This window comes from Tachyglossus aculeatus, chromosome 11, assembly GCF_015852505.1.
Source record: "Tachyglossus aculeatus isolate mTacAcu1 chromosome 11, mTacAcu1.pri, whole genome shotgun sequence".
NCBI lineage: Eukaryota > Metazoa > Chordata > Mammalia > Monotremata > Tachyglossidae > Tachyglossus > Tachyglossus aculeatus.
In genome coordinates, this window is record NC_052076.1 from 58,235,210 (window position 1) to 58,250,290 (window position 15,081).

The window sequence follows — 15,081 nt, forward strand, 5'->3', positions numbered from 1 at the left end:
TGTGGAGGCAAGACTGACCGGACTTTCCAACAAGTTGGATGTGGAAGTTCAAAGACTGAGGAGTCAAGGCTAATATCAGGATTACAGGCTTCAGAGAGCGAGAGGGGTGGTAGGGCTGTCAACTGGGATGGGGAAGCTATGTGGAGGAGTGGATTTGGGAAGATGAGTTCAGTTTTAAGCATCCTGATTTTAAGGTGCTGTAAGCTCATTAGGGGGAGGAAACATATCTGCTAATGTTACACTGTACTATCCAAAGAGCTTAAAACAGTGCTCTGCACACAGAAAGCGCTCCATAAATACCATTGATCGATTGATTCTAAGGCGCTGGTCAGACACAAGTGGAGATTTTTCTGAACGGAAAAGGAAATGAGGTTTGCAGAGGCAGCGAGAGGATGGAGCTGCTAAGAGAGGTATATGAGTTATCTGCATAGAGGTGGGAGTGAGTGTAAAGTGAAACAAGATGGGCAACAGAAAAGAGCCTTAAGGAACACCAATGGTTTGTAGGTGCGAGGCAGAATACCGAAAGCCCTGAAAGGGCCTCGCTACTTTTCTCATCTCACCCCTTCAAATATAAAAATAGATATTTGCCAAACCTAAGTGGCACCTACTTACGCCAGTAGTCCAAAACGTATTAAATCCATTTCTGATCATCAACTAATAAATCTAAAAATTATTCTGAAAATTTTGGTTGATAGGTTCCTTTCAAGATACAATCACATCAACTAGGCTTCTGACTCCCTCCAAAAAAAAAAGTGGGGTAATACAGTCGTTTCAAAATTTTCTTGGCTGGAAAGTTTTTTCAAGTTCTTTATCCTTAATGGCATTGCTCCCCTCACATTTTTCTTGGGATTCCCAAGACTTAAGAGCTGCCGTCTTAGGTTTCATCATTCATGGGATTGTGCCAGGACGTACACAGTGAGGCCAAGTTCTTGAAACACACCTGAAAGGGATGCTCTACAGTCCTTTTGAAAATTGCCACACAACATGTTTGTTGTTTTTGTTTTATGGTATTTGTTAATTATTCATCAAGCGGTGCTCTAAGGGCTGAGGTAAATACAGGTTTATCATGTTCGACACGGTCCCGGTCCTGCATATGGGACGGGACTGGGCCCAACCTGATCACCTTCTATCTATTCCACGGCCTGACGCGCAATAGAACAATAAATACCACGGTTATTGTCATAACCTGTTTGGCTGGGGGAAGGTTCAGGAAATGTTATGCAGAAAAAGCCAATAAGATTTAGTGATAGACTCAAAGTGAGAATTCACAGAGCAAGGAGTTAAGGATAATACCAATGCTGTGGGATTCAGGGATATGGAGGATACTCATGCTGTTAACTCTAATGGGAAAACTGGGTAGAGTGGATAAGGTATGGAAGAGGAGCCATTCAGTTTTAAACGTAATGAATTTTAATGCTAGGGGGCCATTTCTCTAGAAGCTTCGATATAGCTGAGTCCAGGTAGCTTTAGATATGCCAGATTTCTCATCGTTACAATTCATTATGGAAGATTATTGATATCTGTCTCCCTCCCTCTATACTGTAAGCTCGTTGTGAACAGGGAATGTGACTGTTTACTGTTGTGATGTACTCTCTCACGGGCTTAATATAAGTGCTCGATAAATAGGACTGAATGAATGATTAAAGGAGTTAGTGGCCAAAGTGGAATAATTCATCTGTTAGAAGACCACAAAGTGGGAATCATTTATTTGAAGGATAAAAGAACCCACCATGCAGGAAATGCCTGAACAATTAGGAATGCCAGCTCAAATGGAAGTCAGTCTCACAAGATATTCCAATTTCAACCTTTGGGAATAAGTTTCCCTAGTGGCAACATAATAGGCCTCTGTATATTGAAATTAATGTAGGTAATCTCCAACTCAAGATTAACCCAATTTAGCACAGAGGGAAATACTCAGTTTTCCAGAATTGTAACATGGGTTTATTTTTTAACAACAAAAAATGGCTCATGTTTAAAAGTCTACCTAGCAGGAGAGAAAATGGTCAGGCAAGCCACATTAGATATAATTTAAGAGAAACCAGTACTGAATCAGACCAATGGTCCATTTAGCCCACTACTCTGTTTTTTGGTTGCTTGGAGGTATCATGTTATGGTTTTCCAGCTCAACACTAAAGTCAATGTTAACCAATGGGCCATCCAACTACCCCATACTATCTATTAACGCAATATGGCCCACTCATCCATGAATTTATTCAAATTCCTCTTGAACCGTCATAACTTCCCGTGTTAACTCCATAAACTTTGCATGCTCTGGGCAAAGTAAGAACACAAGAACCCTATTTTAATACACAGTTCATTTTTTCTTGTCCACTCAGCTCTGACATAACTTATGCTTTCATTACACGTTTGACTCGAACATTTTTTAGGAATTAAGGAAAATTTCTCCAACAATGCAGGCCTGTTAGGGTACGGTGAACCCAATTTCGGAAGCAACGGTCTGTGCCCATGCAACAGAGTTGGAACTGGCGAACATTAAAGTGCCAGTTTTTCTTTTGCAAGAAGGTAATCCCCACATTATAGGATAACTGGGTGTAAGTATTTTAGACAATCGCTTAACTGTGAAATCTCTGACATGGGCCTGATAATAGAATAGAAATGAGCTAGGAACTGAAATCCAAAATACAGGGTGGGGTGGGGGGGTAATGCAGGGAGAGGGGTAAGCAAGGCAGGCAGGAAAGCTACTAGGAACAGGGGAGGAATTTACAATTTTTACTTACAGATCACATTGCAGCCTCACCATTTAATGGGATATGCCCATACTTGGAAGGCAAAATAACTAGAAGTGCTGCAACACTGTAGCACTTATTTCAAGTACAGTTAAAGTGAATACAAGGAAAGTACAAAATAATCCACATGGAGGGCATCAGAGTAAATGGAACATTTTCGACTAATCAATCAATCAATCGTATTTATTGAGCACTTACTGTGTGCAGAGCACTGTACTAAGCGCTTGGGAAGTACAAGTTGGCAACATATAGAGACAGTCCCTACCCAACAGTGGGCTCTAGGCAGGGAACTTGTCTGCTAATACTGTTGTATTGTAATCTCCCAAGTGCTTGGTATAGTGCTCTGCAAATGGTAAGTGCTCAAAAAATACCACTGACTGATTTTAGACCATGGAGAGCAATTCTCATTCTTCGCTCTTCCCAAACCAATTTTTCTTGTGTATCTTACTCTCACCTACTCCATATCCAGTACATTGCTCACATCCTTCCTCCTGTTTGGAAGTCTCTCTCACTTCAAACGCTTCACAATACACCACTGCCCCCTCCCGCTTCCACATTCCACTTCCTCCCAGGAGGAATTCTCTGAGGAATTCCCATTTCCTCAGCACGCATATTTGGAGTTCATTAATTTTTGCCACCCACTAGCACCTAGTTATATCAAGGTTTTCCCCCTGCTTCTACCATTTGTAATGATAAAAATGACAGTGGTAAACAACTAATGCTTCTATAACCTAGTACAATGTTATGCACAAGCAGGCATTCAAGATAAATTGAATTCCATGACTGTTTCTTCCATTCTACTTCCTTCCTATTCCCAATTCCATTATTTTCTCCTGCACATATCTTATTGTGACTTTCAAATCTATTTTATGCTCTCCCATACATCTTCTAATTCCCAGATTTAGACATACTGTGTGATGCCAAGTTCAAAACATACATATTGCTAATAATATCCTTTTCACCAAGTCCTGCCACACACCTATGCAATCCTGTATGCTCCTTAGTGGCAGGGATTACATCTACCAACTTTGATGTAGTGTACTTTCCCAAATATTTAGTACAGTACTCTGCCCATAGTAAGCACTCATATACCAGTGACTGATCTGGGTACCTGGAAGGGAAGCTTCCTAATTATCACGGATGAGGGTCATTAAGGGTTCTAAAGAATAGTTAGTCGTGGTGATCCCTCTTTATCTCATCCTAGCAGACATGGCGAAGCTAGCCTAAATAGGTCACATAGCTTACTTGTCCTTGTGAGTAAAAGGCAAATCATCTAAAACAAGACTCCTCTGTTCGGAGAAAGACTGAAGTTCTTCCACATGTTCTTTCTCCTCATACTCTCCTTGACTATCTTACTCCCACATTTCCTTTAGTTCATAGGTAAAAGCTTCAAGAACTGAATTCTCAGACTTGCTTTGCAGGCTGTGATCAAAACAGTCAGGAATAACCACTTGCCCGAAACAGAATTTCTAAGCAGACTTGGTTTTAAAATCACATCCAGCAAGTGGCCCAAATTAGCTGATCCCGGATTTTCTAAGAGAAAACAGAGATGCTTTCTCCATGTGAAGAATATAAAATGTTTGCTGTGGTTTCATCCAAAAGTGAATCAGTCTGAAAATTTGAAAGGAGGAATGGCAGAAGGAAACAGGAACCATCTCCCCATAAATTAATATAGATCATCATCATCAATCGTATTTATTGAGCGCTTACTATGTGCAGAGCACTGTACTAAGCGCTTGGGAAGTACAAATTGGCAACATATAGAGACAGTCCCTACCCAACAGTGGGCTCACAGTCTAAAAGGGGAGACAGAGAACAAAACCAAACATCCTAACAAAATAAAATAAATAGAATAGATTAAGTAAAATAAATAAATAGATAGAAAAGTAGCATAGCCTAGTGAAAAGCACACGTGCCTGGGAGTCAGAGGACCTGGGTTCTAATCCCTACTCTGCCACCTGTCTGATGTGTGACCTCGGGCAAGTTACTTCTGTGCCTCAGTTCCCTCTTCTGCAAAATGGGGATTCAATACCTATTATGCCTCCTACTTAAACTGTGGCACCTGATTACCTTGAATCTACCCCTGCCCTTACTGCAGTGCTTGGCACACAGTAAGCACTTAAACACCACAGTTACTATTACTATAACACTACTCAAATCCTCCCACTTCCTTTTTAAATTATTAATACTTCGGCATGGAATTGTGCTAGTAAAACCAGGTTTAAACTATCTGGCTTTTTAAAAAAAGGTACTTTTGGAACATTGCTTGTATTTTAAGTTCATTTTGCTTTAGATGAAATTCCCAGCAGGGCCCACCTCTTAGAGCTGGCTTCCAAGGTTACACATCCAACTCTCTAACGAGCCACCCCACGTGGGAGGTGGAGGAAGGGGAGAGAAGGCTGCCTAGGTTGCTGTGGATTTGGGCATGCGGTGCTTCTGCCCTCAGAGGACAAAGCCCCCAGAGCAGAGACTGCTGAGAATCCCTTTGGGGTGGGAGTGAGATGTAGGGCAGGGCTTCAAATCTTTCTCCCTAATCTTACCTGGCAACACTGCTCCCATCCCCTTGCCCAGGGTTGGCTGCCTTTGGGGGAAACACCCCATCCCTGGCCTACAGATGCTCCTGTTATCTCCAGGAGGACCTGCCTTGAATTTTGCTGTGAGCGGTGCTGTGTTGTCAAGCTTTATTTTTTGGCTTGGACCCCCTGTTCTCAGCAACCCTGTACGGCCAAATTTTTCTTACAGAAAGGTAAATCGTTATTGCCACACGGAAGCTCAGCACCCCCAGAGCTCTTGAACATGCAGAACTGGAAAGGGACTGCTCTGGGTTCTGGCGACAGTGGTGGACCAAACAAACAAGGCCGGTTTTGATGCAAGAGAGGGAGGAGGAAGAAGCCCTGTAATCAGGATGTGTACAGTAACCTGGTGACTGCAAGCCTAATTAAATTCTTAAAAGGTTTTTTTTTGGTGTGGATGTATTATTATGTACTCCTGGGTCAAAACAGTCAGGAATAACCACTTGCCCGAAACAGAATTTCTAAGCAGACTTGGTTTTAAAATCACATCCAGCAAGTGGCCCAAATAAGCTGATCCCGGATTTTCTAAGAGAAAACAGAGATGCTTTTTCCATGTGAAGAATTTAAAATGTTTGCTGTGGTTTCATCCAAAAGTGAATCAGTCTGAAAATTTGAAAGGAGGAATGACAGAAGGAAACAGGAACCATCTCCCCCCTGTTTTTGCTCTCCCTTTTTGCTTTTGCTTTTTTACTAAAGAGGAAAAGGAAAGTAATATTGAATTCAGAGAATAAGGACATCTAAGATTTTATCAAAGTAAAATCCCACTTTTATGCCCACTTGCTATTTCACTTGAAAACTTTCCCAAAGCGGGCATACCTACTCAATTACAGAACACTCTTTAAGAAGAAATTTCTTATAAAGTATGGGGTGAAAAAGTAGCTAAAAGAGCTATCAAAATAATAATTGTGGTATTTGTTAAGTACTTGCTGTATGTCAAGCACTGTACTAAGCATTGGAGTATGTACAAGATAATCAGGTGCCACAGTCTAAGTAGAAAGGAGAATAGGTACTGAATCCCCATTTTGCAGATGACGGAGCTGAGGCCCAGAGAAGTTTCATAACTTTCCCAAGGTCACACAGGAAGCGAGTGGTAGAGGCAGAATTAGAACCCAGGTCCCTTGACTCCCAAGCCTGTGTTCCTTCCACTAGGACATGCTGCTTCTTATAAATAGTATCAAAAGGTACATGCAGGCCTATACTTCCAGTTCAGTTTGAGGCACAGCACTAAATCACTTCCTCCTAAGAGTTCAAAACTGCAAGAGATTTTTTGAGTATGAAAAAATTTCCACTTTGGTAGGTTTATCTAAATAACTATAAGTAAATATTTTTGCCCAATTTTGAGAAAAAAAAACAAACTTCAAAAACATGGAAACTGACCATTCAAATAAGATCTTAAAATCACCAACTCAGCTACCATAAGAAATTTAGTAAGTTTTAGCAAGTCTGAAATGTTCTCATCACATCAACTATGACCAGTTAACATGGAACAGACTAGAAAATACTGCCTTTAAAACCCTCAAAAACACACTTGCATGTACGATTTGCAGTATGCTAATTTAATTTAGCCTCAACACAGAACAACCCCTCTCAAATGCAAAAAATATAATTTGCAAATTATCCCCAAACTTGTTGTTAAGTAGCTTAAGAAGCCATTTCAGTGTCTATCAGCTTGCCTCAATTTCAGTTTGAGAAGCTTTTATACTTCGAACTACAATATGAAGATTGTTTCAGGGCAATACGGTCACATGAGGTCCTCTTTGGAAAGTGTCTTTTTCGCTGCTTTGCGGAATATTGTATACAGTGTACCACATTAAAAAAAATCGCTGAAGTCTTAAGATTAGTCAATAGGGCCATGTGGATTTCCAGAAGTCTACAAGAAAACAGTTCCTTACTCCAAAACACTTGCATTCTTCCAGTATCAGAAACTGAGTTTGTTGACTGTATTTACTGAGCACTTATTCTGCGCAGTGCCACTGTATTAATATCTTGGGAGAGCACAACAGCTGATATGCATGATATCTGCCTTCAAGGAGCTTTAGTTTTTAGACTATTACATGCACCATGATTTGTCTACTTTATGCTTTTCTGAGAAGTCCTTCGAAGATACGGAGTTTCGGCAGTGTGGGATGGGTGAAACACCCCAAACCAATTTGAGCTTGCCAAGAAATTAGGACAGAATATTTAACCTCTCAACCTTGTGTTACAAAAGTGTAGGCTGGGGATAGTGCTGATACTGTCAGGTACCGACCACCTACAAGGCACTTTAAAAACCAAGGTTAAATAATCATCAAAGGACCTATTTAGGAATAAACAACATCTCCTTTTATTCATTCAATGATATGCATAGACTAAGAGTAGAACAGAATGAATAGATTTACGCTCATTATGGGCAGGGAACATGTGCACCAACTGCTATTTTGTACTCTCCCAAGAGTATGGTACAGCGCTCCGCACACAGTAAGTGCTCAATTTGACATTTATTGAGTGCTTACTATGTGCAAAGCATTATATTAACCACTTGGAAGAGTACAAGAGAGTTGCCAGAGACATTCCTGGCCCACAAAAACCCTGAAGCCAGTGTGGTCACATCGTGTTGAGTATATTTATCATTCATCCTTTGGCTACAGAATGTCGACAAGGTACCCTGATCCCAACCACGAAACAAAGTGTGCATTCAATGATAAAAGGTGGAACAGTTTGAAAATAATTTTAAAGTGAAATATATTGCAGATTTGACCTCATTATCTTGAATCTAGACATGGTGAGCATTTTAAGGAGCTCTATAACTAGTCATTTTTTCAAAGCTCTTTTTTTCCCCCACAAATTTAAATGGGCTTCCTGATTATGAAACAGTACTTTTAAAGCTCTATCAAATGTAAATGTATGACATGTAGTTGCATTGACTTAGCATAAATTAACAATATGGGTCAGAGACCTCGAGAATTACAAAAGGAACACCTTCCTTCACTGTGTAGACCCTTTTAAACTAAGTGGACCTATAGTAATGCACATGGCATGGACAAAAATTTTACATCACTCACCATATAGTCCTAAAAGGACAGTTTTAATGAAAACCATTTCCATCATAAATTAAAATATTTCTTAACATGTCCTGGCACACAATATACAACAAGAATCAGATTATGTATATAATGCTAATAAAACGTAAACTTTGCTTTGAAGGGATGACAAGCAAAAAATTAGTAGTATCATAAAGTCAGACGGATAGCTCAGAGAGGGTTTTGCACTATGCACAGCAGTTCTATAGGCTTCAGAGTGTCAGAGTTCAAATCTAATCAATCAGTGGTATTTACAGAGTACAGAGCAATGTACTACATATGGTAATAAAAAAAGGTAAAATGCTGCATTTTTAGGAGGGAAACTGAAACAAGGCTAGGGGGCAAATCCTGCTTCTGCTCTTCCCCCACACTCAAGCATTTCCAGGAAATGAGAAAGGAGAATCTAATTTTTTTCACGGTACATTAGTTTGTTATCCTTTTACTACTGAAGTCATGCCAACACCAAATGTTTCCTAAAAACCTTTTTGCTAGTTGCAGAAAAGCTGCCAGTTGAGTATTCATCTTTGACATTTTGGGTTAGAAGGTTTGAACACCTGTAGATACAGAAATTAGAAAGGAAATTTGGTGTTCAGATTCTAATCATCATTATGCAATCGATAAGTATAGCAGTAGGTTGATGAAACTTCTGAAAAAGTGACAGTTACTTTAGTGGATTACTGACTGGTCAAAAAAAAATTCTGAGGCACACCTGCAATTCAACTACTCTGGCTTAAAAAGCTGGAAGGAAACTATTTTGAAGAGACTAACCTTATGACCCTATTATGGTAATGAAGAGCAGGAATTTAATGCACTCGGGTAGTTATTACAAAAAGGCAGAAAATAACAGTTCATATTGCCTCAATCCAGCGACAGGACAAAAACGTAAAGATCCCAAATCCACTAGACAACTGTCAAGCAATAACTTCACTTGGTGTGTAAATATACTGGGCTTTCACCTTTTGTCCCTCTCCCAAAAGTCCCAATGTTTAGAACAAGTTTCCCCCCTTCATCATCCGCAAAATATTACAGTTCCAATATTTTTGAGGTGAGCGTATATGCTGCTCTCTGAAATAGTTTGAAATTGTCCCAGCTCCCAGAGGCCGAATTGCACTTACTCCCTTCATTAGTCTTGCAATCTGAAGGGCAAGAATATGTGAGGAAACAAAACAAAAGACCTCAGACATCCTACGCTGACACTGAACTCCACCAGAAGGTCAGTGCCTTTCTCATTAGCGTATTCAGAACCAGGCTTCTCGTCACATGATTTCTGCAGGAAACCCACATTATTCAGTCCACATTTTCAGACATCTTTTCCGTTGGGTCAAACATCTTTTCTGCTCTAAGTACCAGAGATGGAATCCACAGGCTAAATTCCAGGCCCACTCATTACTGCAGAGTGCTGGGGCATTTTTAATGGGCGCTCGAAGTTGGCAGTTGCACAACAGGCCTCTGGAACTATTCCGGTCTAGCAGGTAAACACTTCTTCCGAAACCAGGTACACATTACTTGCTCAATATGCTCACGACGGCCTTTACGGACCACTGAAATCTTCAAGACACACCGCAGGTTTTGCTTCGGCTCCCGCATCTGATTTCCAAAGAGAAACCAACCCGAAACCCGTTGGCAGAAGGATGAAGCCCTCCCTCTGAATAGGCTACAATAAAAAGAACGGAGGATTCAAAGATTCCAGCCTTCGCCTTGCCTATTTTATTATTATTATTTTAGGGCTTATTGGAATATTGTCCCTCGCTCGGTTGCATTCTCTGCCGGAATATCCCTGAGACTCGAGAGGTTCGCGCAAAATAATAATAATGATGGCATTTGTTAAGCGCTTACTACGTGCCAAGCACTGTTCTAAGCGCTGGGGTGGATACAAGATGATCAGGTTGTCCCACAGGGGGGCTCACAGCCTTCATCCCCATTTTACAGATGAGGTCACTGAGGCCCAAAGAAGTGAAGTGACTCGCCAAAAGTCCCCCAGCTGACAGAGAAGCAGCGTGGCTCAGTGGGAAGAGCGTGGGCTTTGGAGTCAGAGGTCATGGGTTCAAATCCCAGCTCTGCCAAGTCAGCTGTGTGACTCTGGGCGAGTCACGTAATTTATCTGGACCCCAGTGACCTCATCTGTAAAATGGGGATTAAGACTGTGAGCCCCCTGTGGGACAACCTCATCACCTTGTAACCTCCCCAGTGCTTAGAACAGCGCTTTGCACATATTATCATTATTATGTGCAAATTACCATCATTATTATTACGCACAAATTATTATTATCATTATTATGTGCAAAGCACTGTTCTAAGCGCTGGGGAAGTTACAAGGTGATGAGGTTGCCCCACAGGGGGCTCACAGTCTTAATCCCCATTTTACAGATGAGGTACCTGGGGCCCAGAGCGGTTAAGTGACTCACCCAAAGTCACACAGCTGACAATTGGCAGAGCTGGGATTTGAACCCATGACCTCTGACTCCAAAGCCCGTGCTGTTTCCACTGAGCCACGCTGCTTCTCCAACAACAACCGGCGGTCGGCCAACGCCCCGAGGAAGACGACAGGCTGCTGGGAAGCTCCAAGCCATCCCGCTTTTTGCGGCGACGCGGCTAACATTTTTTTTCGGCTCCGCGTTTCGCATTGTGTGGGCGAGGCCGCGCCGAGGGGCCAACGCGGGAGGGCAGCTCGTTGCGGGCAGGGGAGAGGGAGGTGGTGGATCTTACAGCCTCCTCTCCCCAGCGCTTCGTCCAGTGCTTTGCACCCAGCAGGCTCTCCACATTCATTCATTCAATCGTATTTATTGAGCGCTAACTGTGTGCAGAGCACTGTACTAAGCGCTTGGGAAGTACAAGTTGGCAACACATAGAGACAGTCCCTACCCAACAGTGGGCTCACAGTCTAGAAGGGGGAGACAGACAACAAAACATATTAACAACATAAAATAAACAGAATAGTAAATGTGTACAAGTAAAAGAAATAGAGTAATAAATCTGTACAAGCATATTCATTCAATCGTATTTACTGAGCGCTTCCTGTGTGCAGAACACTGTACTAAGCGCTTGGGAAGCACAAGTTGACAACACATAGAGACAGTCCCTACCCAACAGTGGGCTCACAGTCTAGAAGGGGGAGACAGACAACAAAACATATTAACAACATAGAACAGTAAATATATAAAACTAAAAGAAATAGAATAATAAATCTGTACAAACATATTCATTCATTCAATCGTATTTATTGAGCGCTTACTGTGTGCAGAGCACTGTACTAAGCACTTGGGAAGTACAAGTTGCCAACAGAGAGACGGTCCCTACCCAACAGCGAGCTCACAGTCTAGAAGGGGGAGACAGACAACAAAACAAAACTTATTAACAAAATAAGTAGAGTAGTAAATATGTATAAGTAAAATAGAGTAATAAATCTGTACAAACATATATACTGAGCCCCTTCCCCCTCCCCGCCGCCTTACCTCCTTCCCCTCCCCACAGCACCTGTACATATGTATATGTTTGTATGTATTTATTACTGTGTTTATTTTACTTCTACATATTTATTCTATTTATTTGGTTCATATGTTTTGTTTTGTTGTCTGTCTCCCCTTTCTAGACAGTGAGCCCGCTGTTGCCAGCTTGTACTTCTCAAGCGCTTAGTACAGTGCTCTGCACACAGCAAGTGCTCAATAAATACGATTGAATGAACAAATCTACAGGTGCTGAGCTCCTCTGTGCTGAAGCGCTTAGTACATTCCCTGCACATAGTAAGCGCTCAATAAATACGATTGAATGAACGAATCTACAGATGCTGAGCTCCTCTGTGCTCAAGCGCGTAGTACAGTACTCCGCACACAGTAAGCGCTCAATAAATACGACTGAATGAACGAATCTACAGGTGCTGAGCTCCTCTGTGCTGAAGCGCTCAGTACATCCCCTGCACATATTAAGCGCTCAATAAATACGATTGAATGAATGAATCTACAGATGCTGAGCTCCTCTGTGCTCAAGCGCATAGTACAGTGCTCCGCACATAGTAAGCGCTCAATAAATACGATTGAATGAATGCTGTGGGGAGGGGAAGGAGGTAGTCTGGGAAGGCTTCCTGCTCAATAAATAGGATGGAATAAATAAATAAATTAATTAATTAAAAGGAGCGTTGGGCTGGTTCCCGCGGGCGAAGACTGTGAGCCCACTGTTGGGTAGGGACTGTCTCTCTATGTTGCCAACTTGTACTTCCCAAGCGCTTAGTACACTGCTCTGCACACAGTAAGCGCTCAATAAATACGATTGATTGATTGATTGATTGATTGACGAGGCCGGTGGAGCCGCCGCCCCAGTGGTGGGCTGAGGCCCGGGACGGGGGCACGAGATCCATCAATCAATCGTATTTATTGAGCGCTTACTGTGTGCAGAGCACTATACTAAGCGCTTGGGAAGTCCAAGTTGGCAACATAGAGAGACGGTCCCCACCCAACAGCGGGCTCACAGTCTAGAAGGGGGAGACAGAGAACAAAACCAAGCATATTAACAAAATAACTATGTAGAAGTAAAATAGAGTAATAAATATGTCCATCCCCCCATCCTAGCTCCTTCCCTTCCCCACAGCACCTGTATATATGTTTGTACATATTTATTACTCTATTTATTTATTTTACTTGTACATATCTGTTCTATTTCTTTTATTTTGTTATTATATTTGGTTTTGTTCTCTGTCTCCCCCTTTTAGACTGTGAGCCTGCTGTTGGGTAGGGACTGTCTCTATACGTTGCCAATTTGTACTTCCCAAGCGCTTAGTACAGTGCTCTGCACATAGTAGGCGCTCTATAAATATGATTGATGATGATGATGATGATGATGACTGTCTCTGTATGTTGCCAACTTGTACTTCCCAAGCGCTTAGTACAGAACTCTGCACACAGTAAGCGCTCCGCAACCGGGAGGAGCGCTTGGACAGGGGAGCACCATATTGATTCCTTCCTCTCCCCCTCGTCCCCCTCTCCATCCCCCCCATCTTACCTCCTTCCCTTCCCCACAGCACCTGTATATATATATATATATATATATATATATATATTTGTACCTATTTATTACTCTATTTATTTTTTTATTTATTTTACTTGTCCCTATCGATTCTATTTATTTTATTTTGTGAGTATGTTTGGTTTGTGTTCTCTGTCTCCCCCTTTTAGACTGTGAGCCTGCTGTTGGGTAGGGACTGTCTCTCTATGTTGCCAATTTGTACTTCCCAAGCGCTTAGTACAGTGCTGCGCACACAGTGAGCGCTCAATACGATTGATGATGATGATGATGTATATATGTTTGTACATATTTACTACTCTATTTATTTATTTATTTTACTTGTACATATCTATTCTATTTTATGAGTATGTTTGGTTTTGTTCTCTGTCTCCCCCTTTTAGACTGTGTGCCCGCTGTTGGGTAGGGACTGTCTCTCTATGTTGCCAATTTGGACTTCCCAAGCGCTTAGTACAGTGCTCTGCACACAGTGAGCGCTCAATAAATACGATTGATGATGATGATGATGTATATATGTTTGTACATATTTATTACTCTATTTTACTTGTACATATCTATTCTATTTATTTTATTTTGTGAGTGTGTTTGGTTTTGTTCTCTGTCTCCCCCTTTTAGACTGTGAGCCCACTGGTGGGTGGGGACTGTCTCTATACGTTGTCGACTTGGACTTCCCAAGCGCTTAGTCCAGTGCTCTGCACACAGTGAGCGCTCAATAAATACGACTGATGATGATGATGATAATATGCAGGTGCTGTGGGGAAGGGAAGGGGGGATGGAGAGGGGGAGGAGGGGGCTGAGTGCGGGAAGGCCTCCTGGAGGAGGTGAGCTCTCATCACCATCATCATCAATCGTATTTATTGAGCGCTTACTGTGTGCAGAGCACTGGACTAAGCGCTCGGGAAGGACGACTGGCAACAGTAGGGCCTCTCAGGGAGGAAGGAGAAGGCCGCGGCCCGTCGCCCCCGTACCTTTGGCGAGGGCTACGGTGGAGTTCTCGGTGTCGATGGTGTAGAGGATGCCCTCGTAGCGGATCTCCGCCTTGGAGATGAGGCTGATCTTGCTGCCGATGTAGGGGGTCCCCCCGCTCATGGCGCCGCCGCCGGGGCCTGAGGCGCGGCCCGACCTACCGCCGCCGCCGCCACCGCCGCGCTCCCAACATGGCGGCTCCTCCCCCTCAGCGACGACGGCGGGGCCAGCGCAGGGCATTCTGGGAGCGGGGAGCCGCCGGATCTCGCGAGACCTGCGCCGCCGGCTCTCGCGAGACCTGCGCCCGGCTGGGCGGGGAGCGGGACGAAGCGCGGAGCCCTTTCTCTTTCTCGTCGCCATCTTTCGGACGCCGTAGATTCATTCATTCATTCATTCATTCATTCATTCATTCATTCATTCATTCATTCATTCATTCATTCATTCATTCATTCATTCATTCATTCATTCATTCATTCATTCATTCATTCATTCATTCATTCCATCGTATTTCTTATTAATGATAATAATGATGATGACATTTATTAAGCGCTGGGGGAACTTACAAGGTGATCATCTGTTGCCAACTTGTAATAATGATGGCATTTGTTCATTCATTCATTCCATCTTATTTATTATTAATGATAATAATAATGATGATGACATTTATTAAGCGCTGGGAGAACTTACAAGGTGATCATCTATTGCCAACTTGTAATAATGATG

General features: G+C 42.4%; 1 protein-coding gene across 6 annotated transcripts in view; it reads right to left on the bottom strand.

Moving 5' to 3' along the window:
- LSM14A (LSM14A mRNA processing body assembly factor) overlaps positions 1-14,558 on the bottom strand; it is a 36,022-nt gene extending 21,464 nt beyond the window's left edge. For all 6 annotated transcript variants that reach the window (XM_038754814.1, XM_038754817.1, XM_038754815.1 and 3 more), the window contains exon 1: positions 14,361-14,558. In XM_038754814.1, coding sequence (XP_038610742.1) covers positions 14,361-14,481 — 121 coding nt within the window. In that variant the 5' untranslated portion in view covers positions 14,482-14,558. The remainder of the gene's footprint in view (positions 1-14,360) is intronic.
- Between the last annotated feature and the right edge of the window lie 523 nt (positions 14,559-15,081).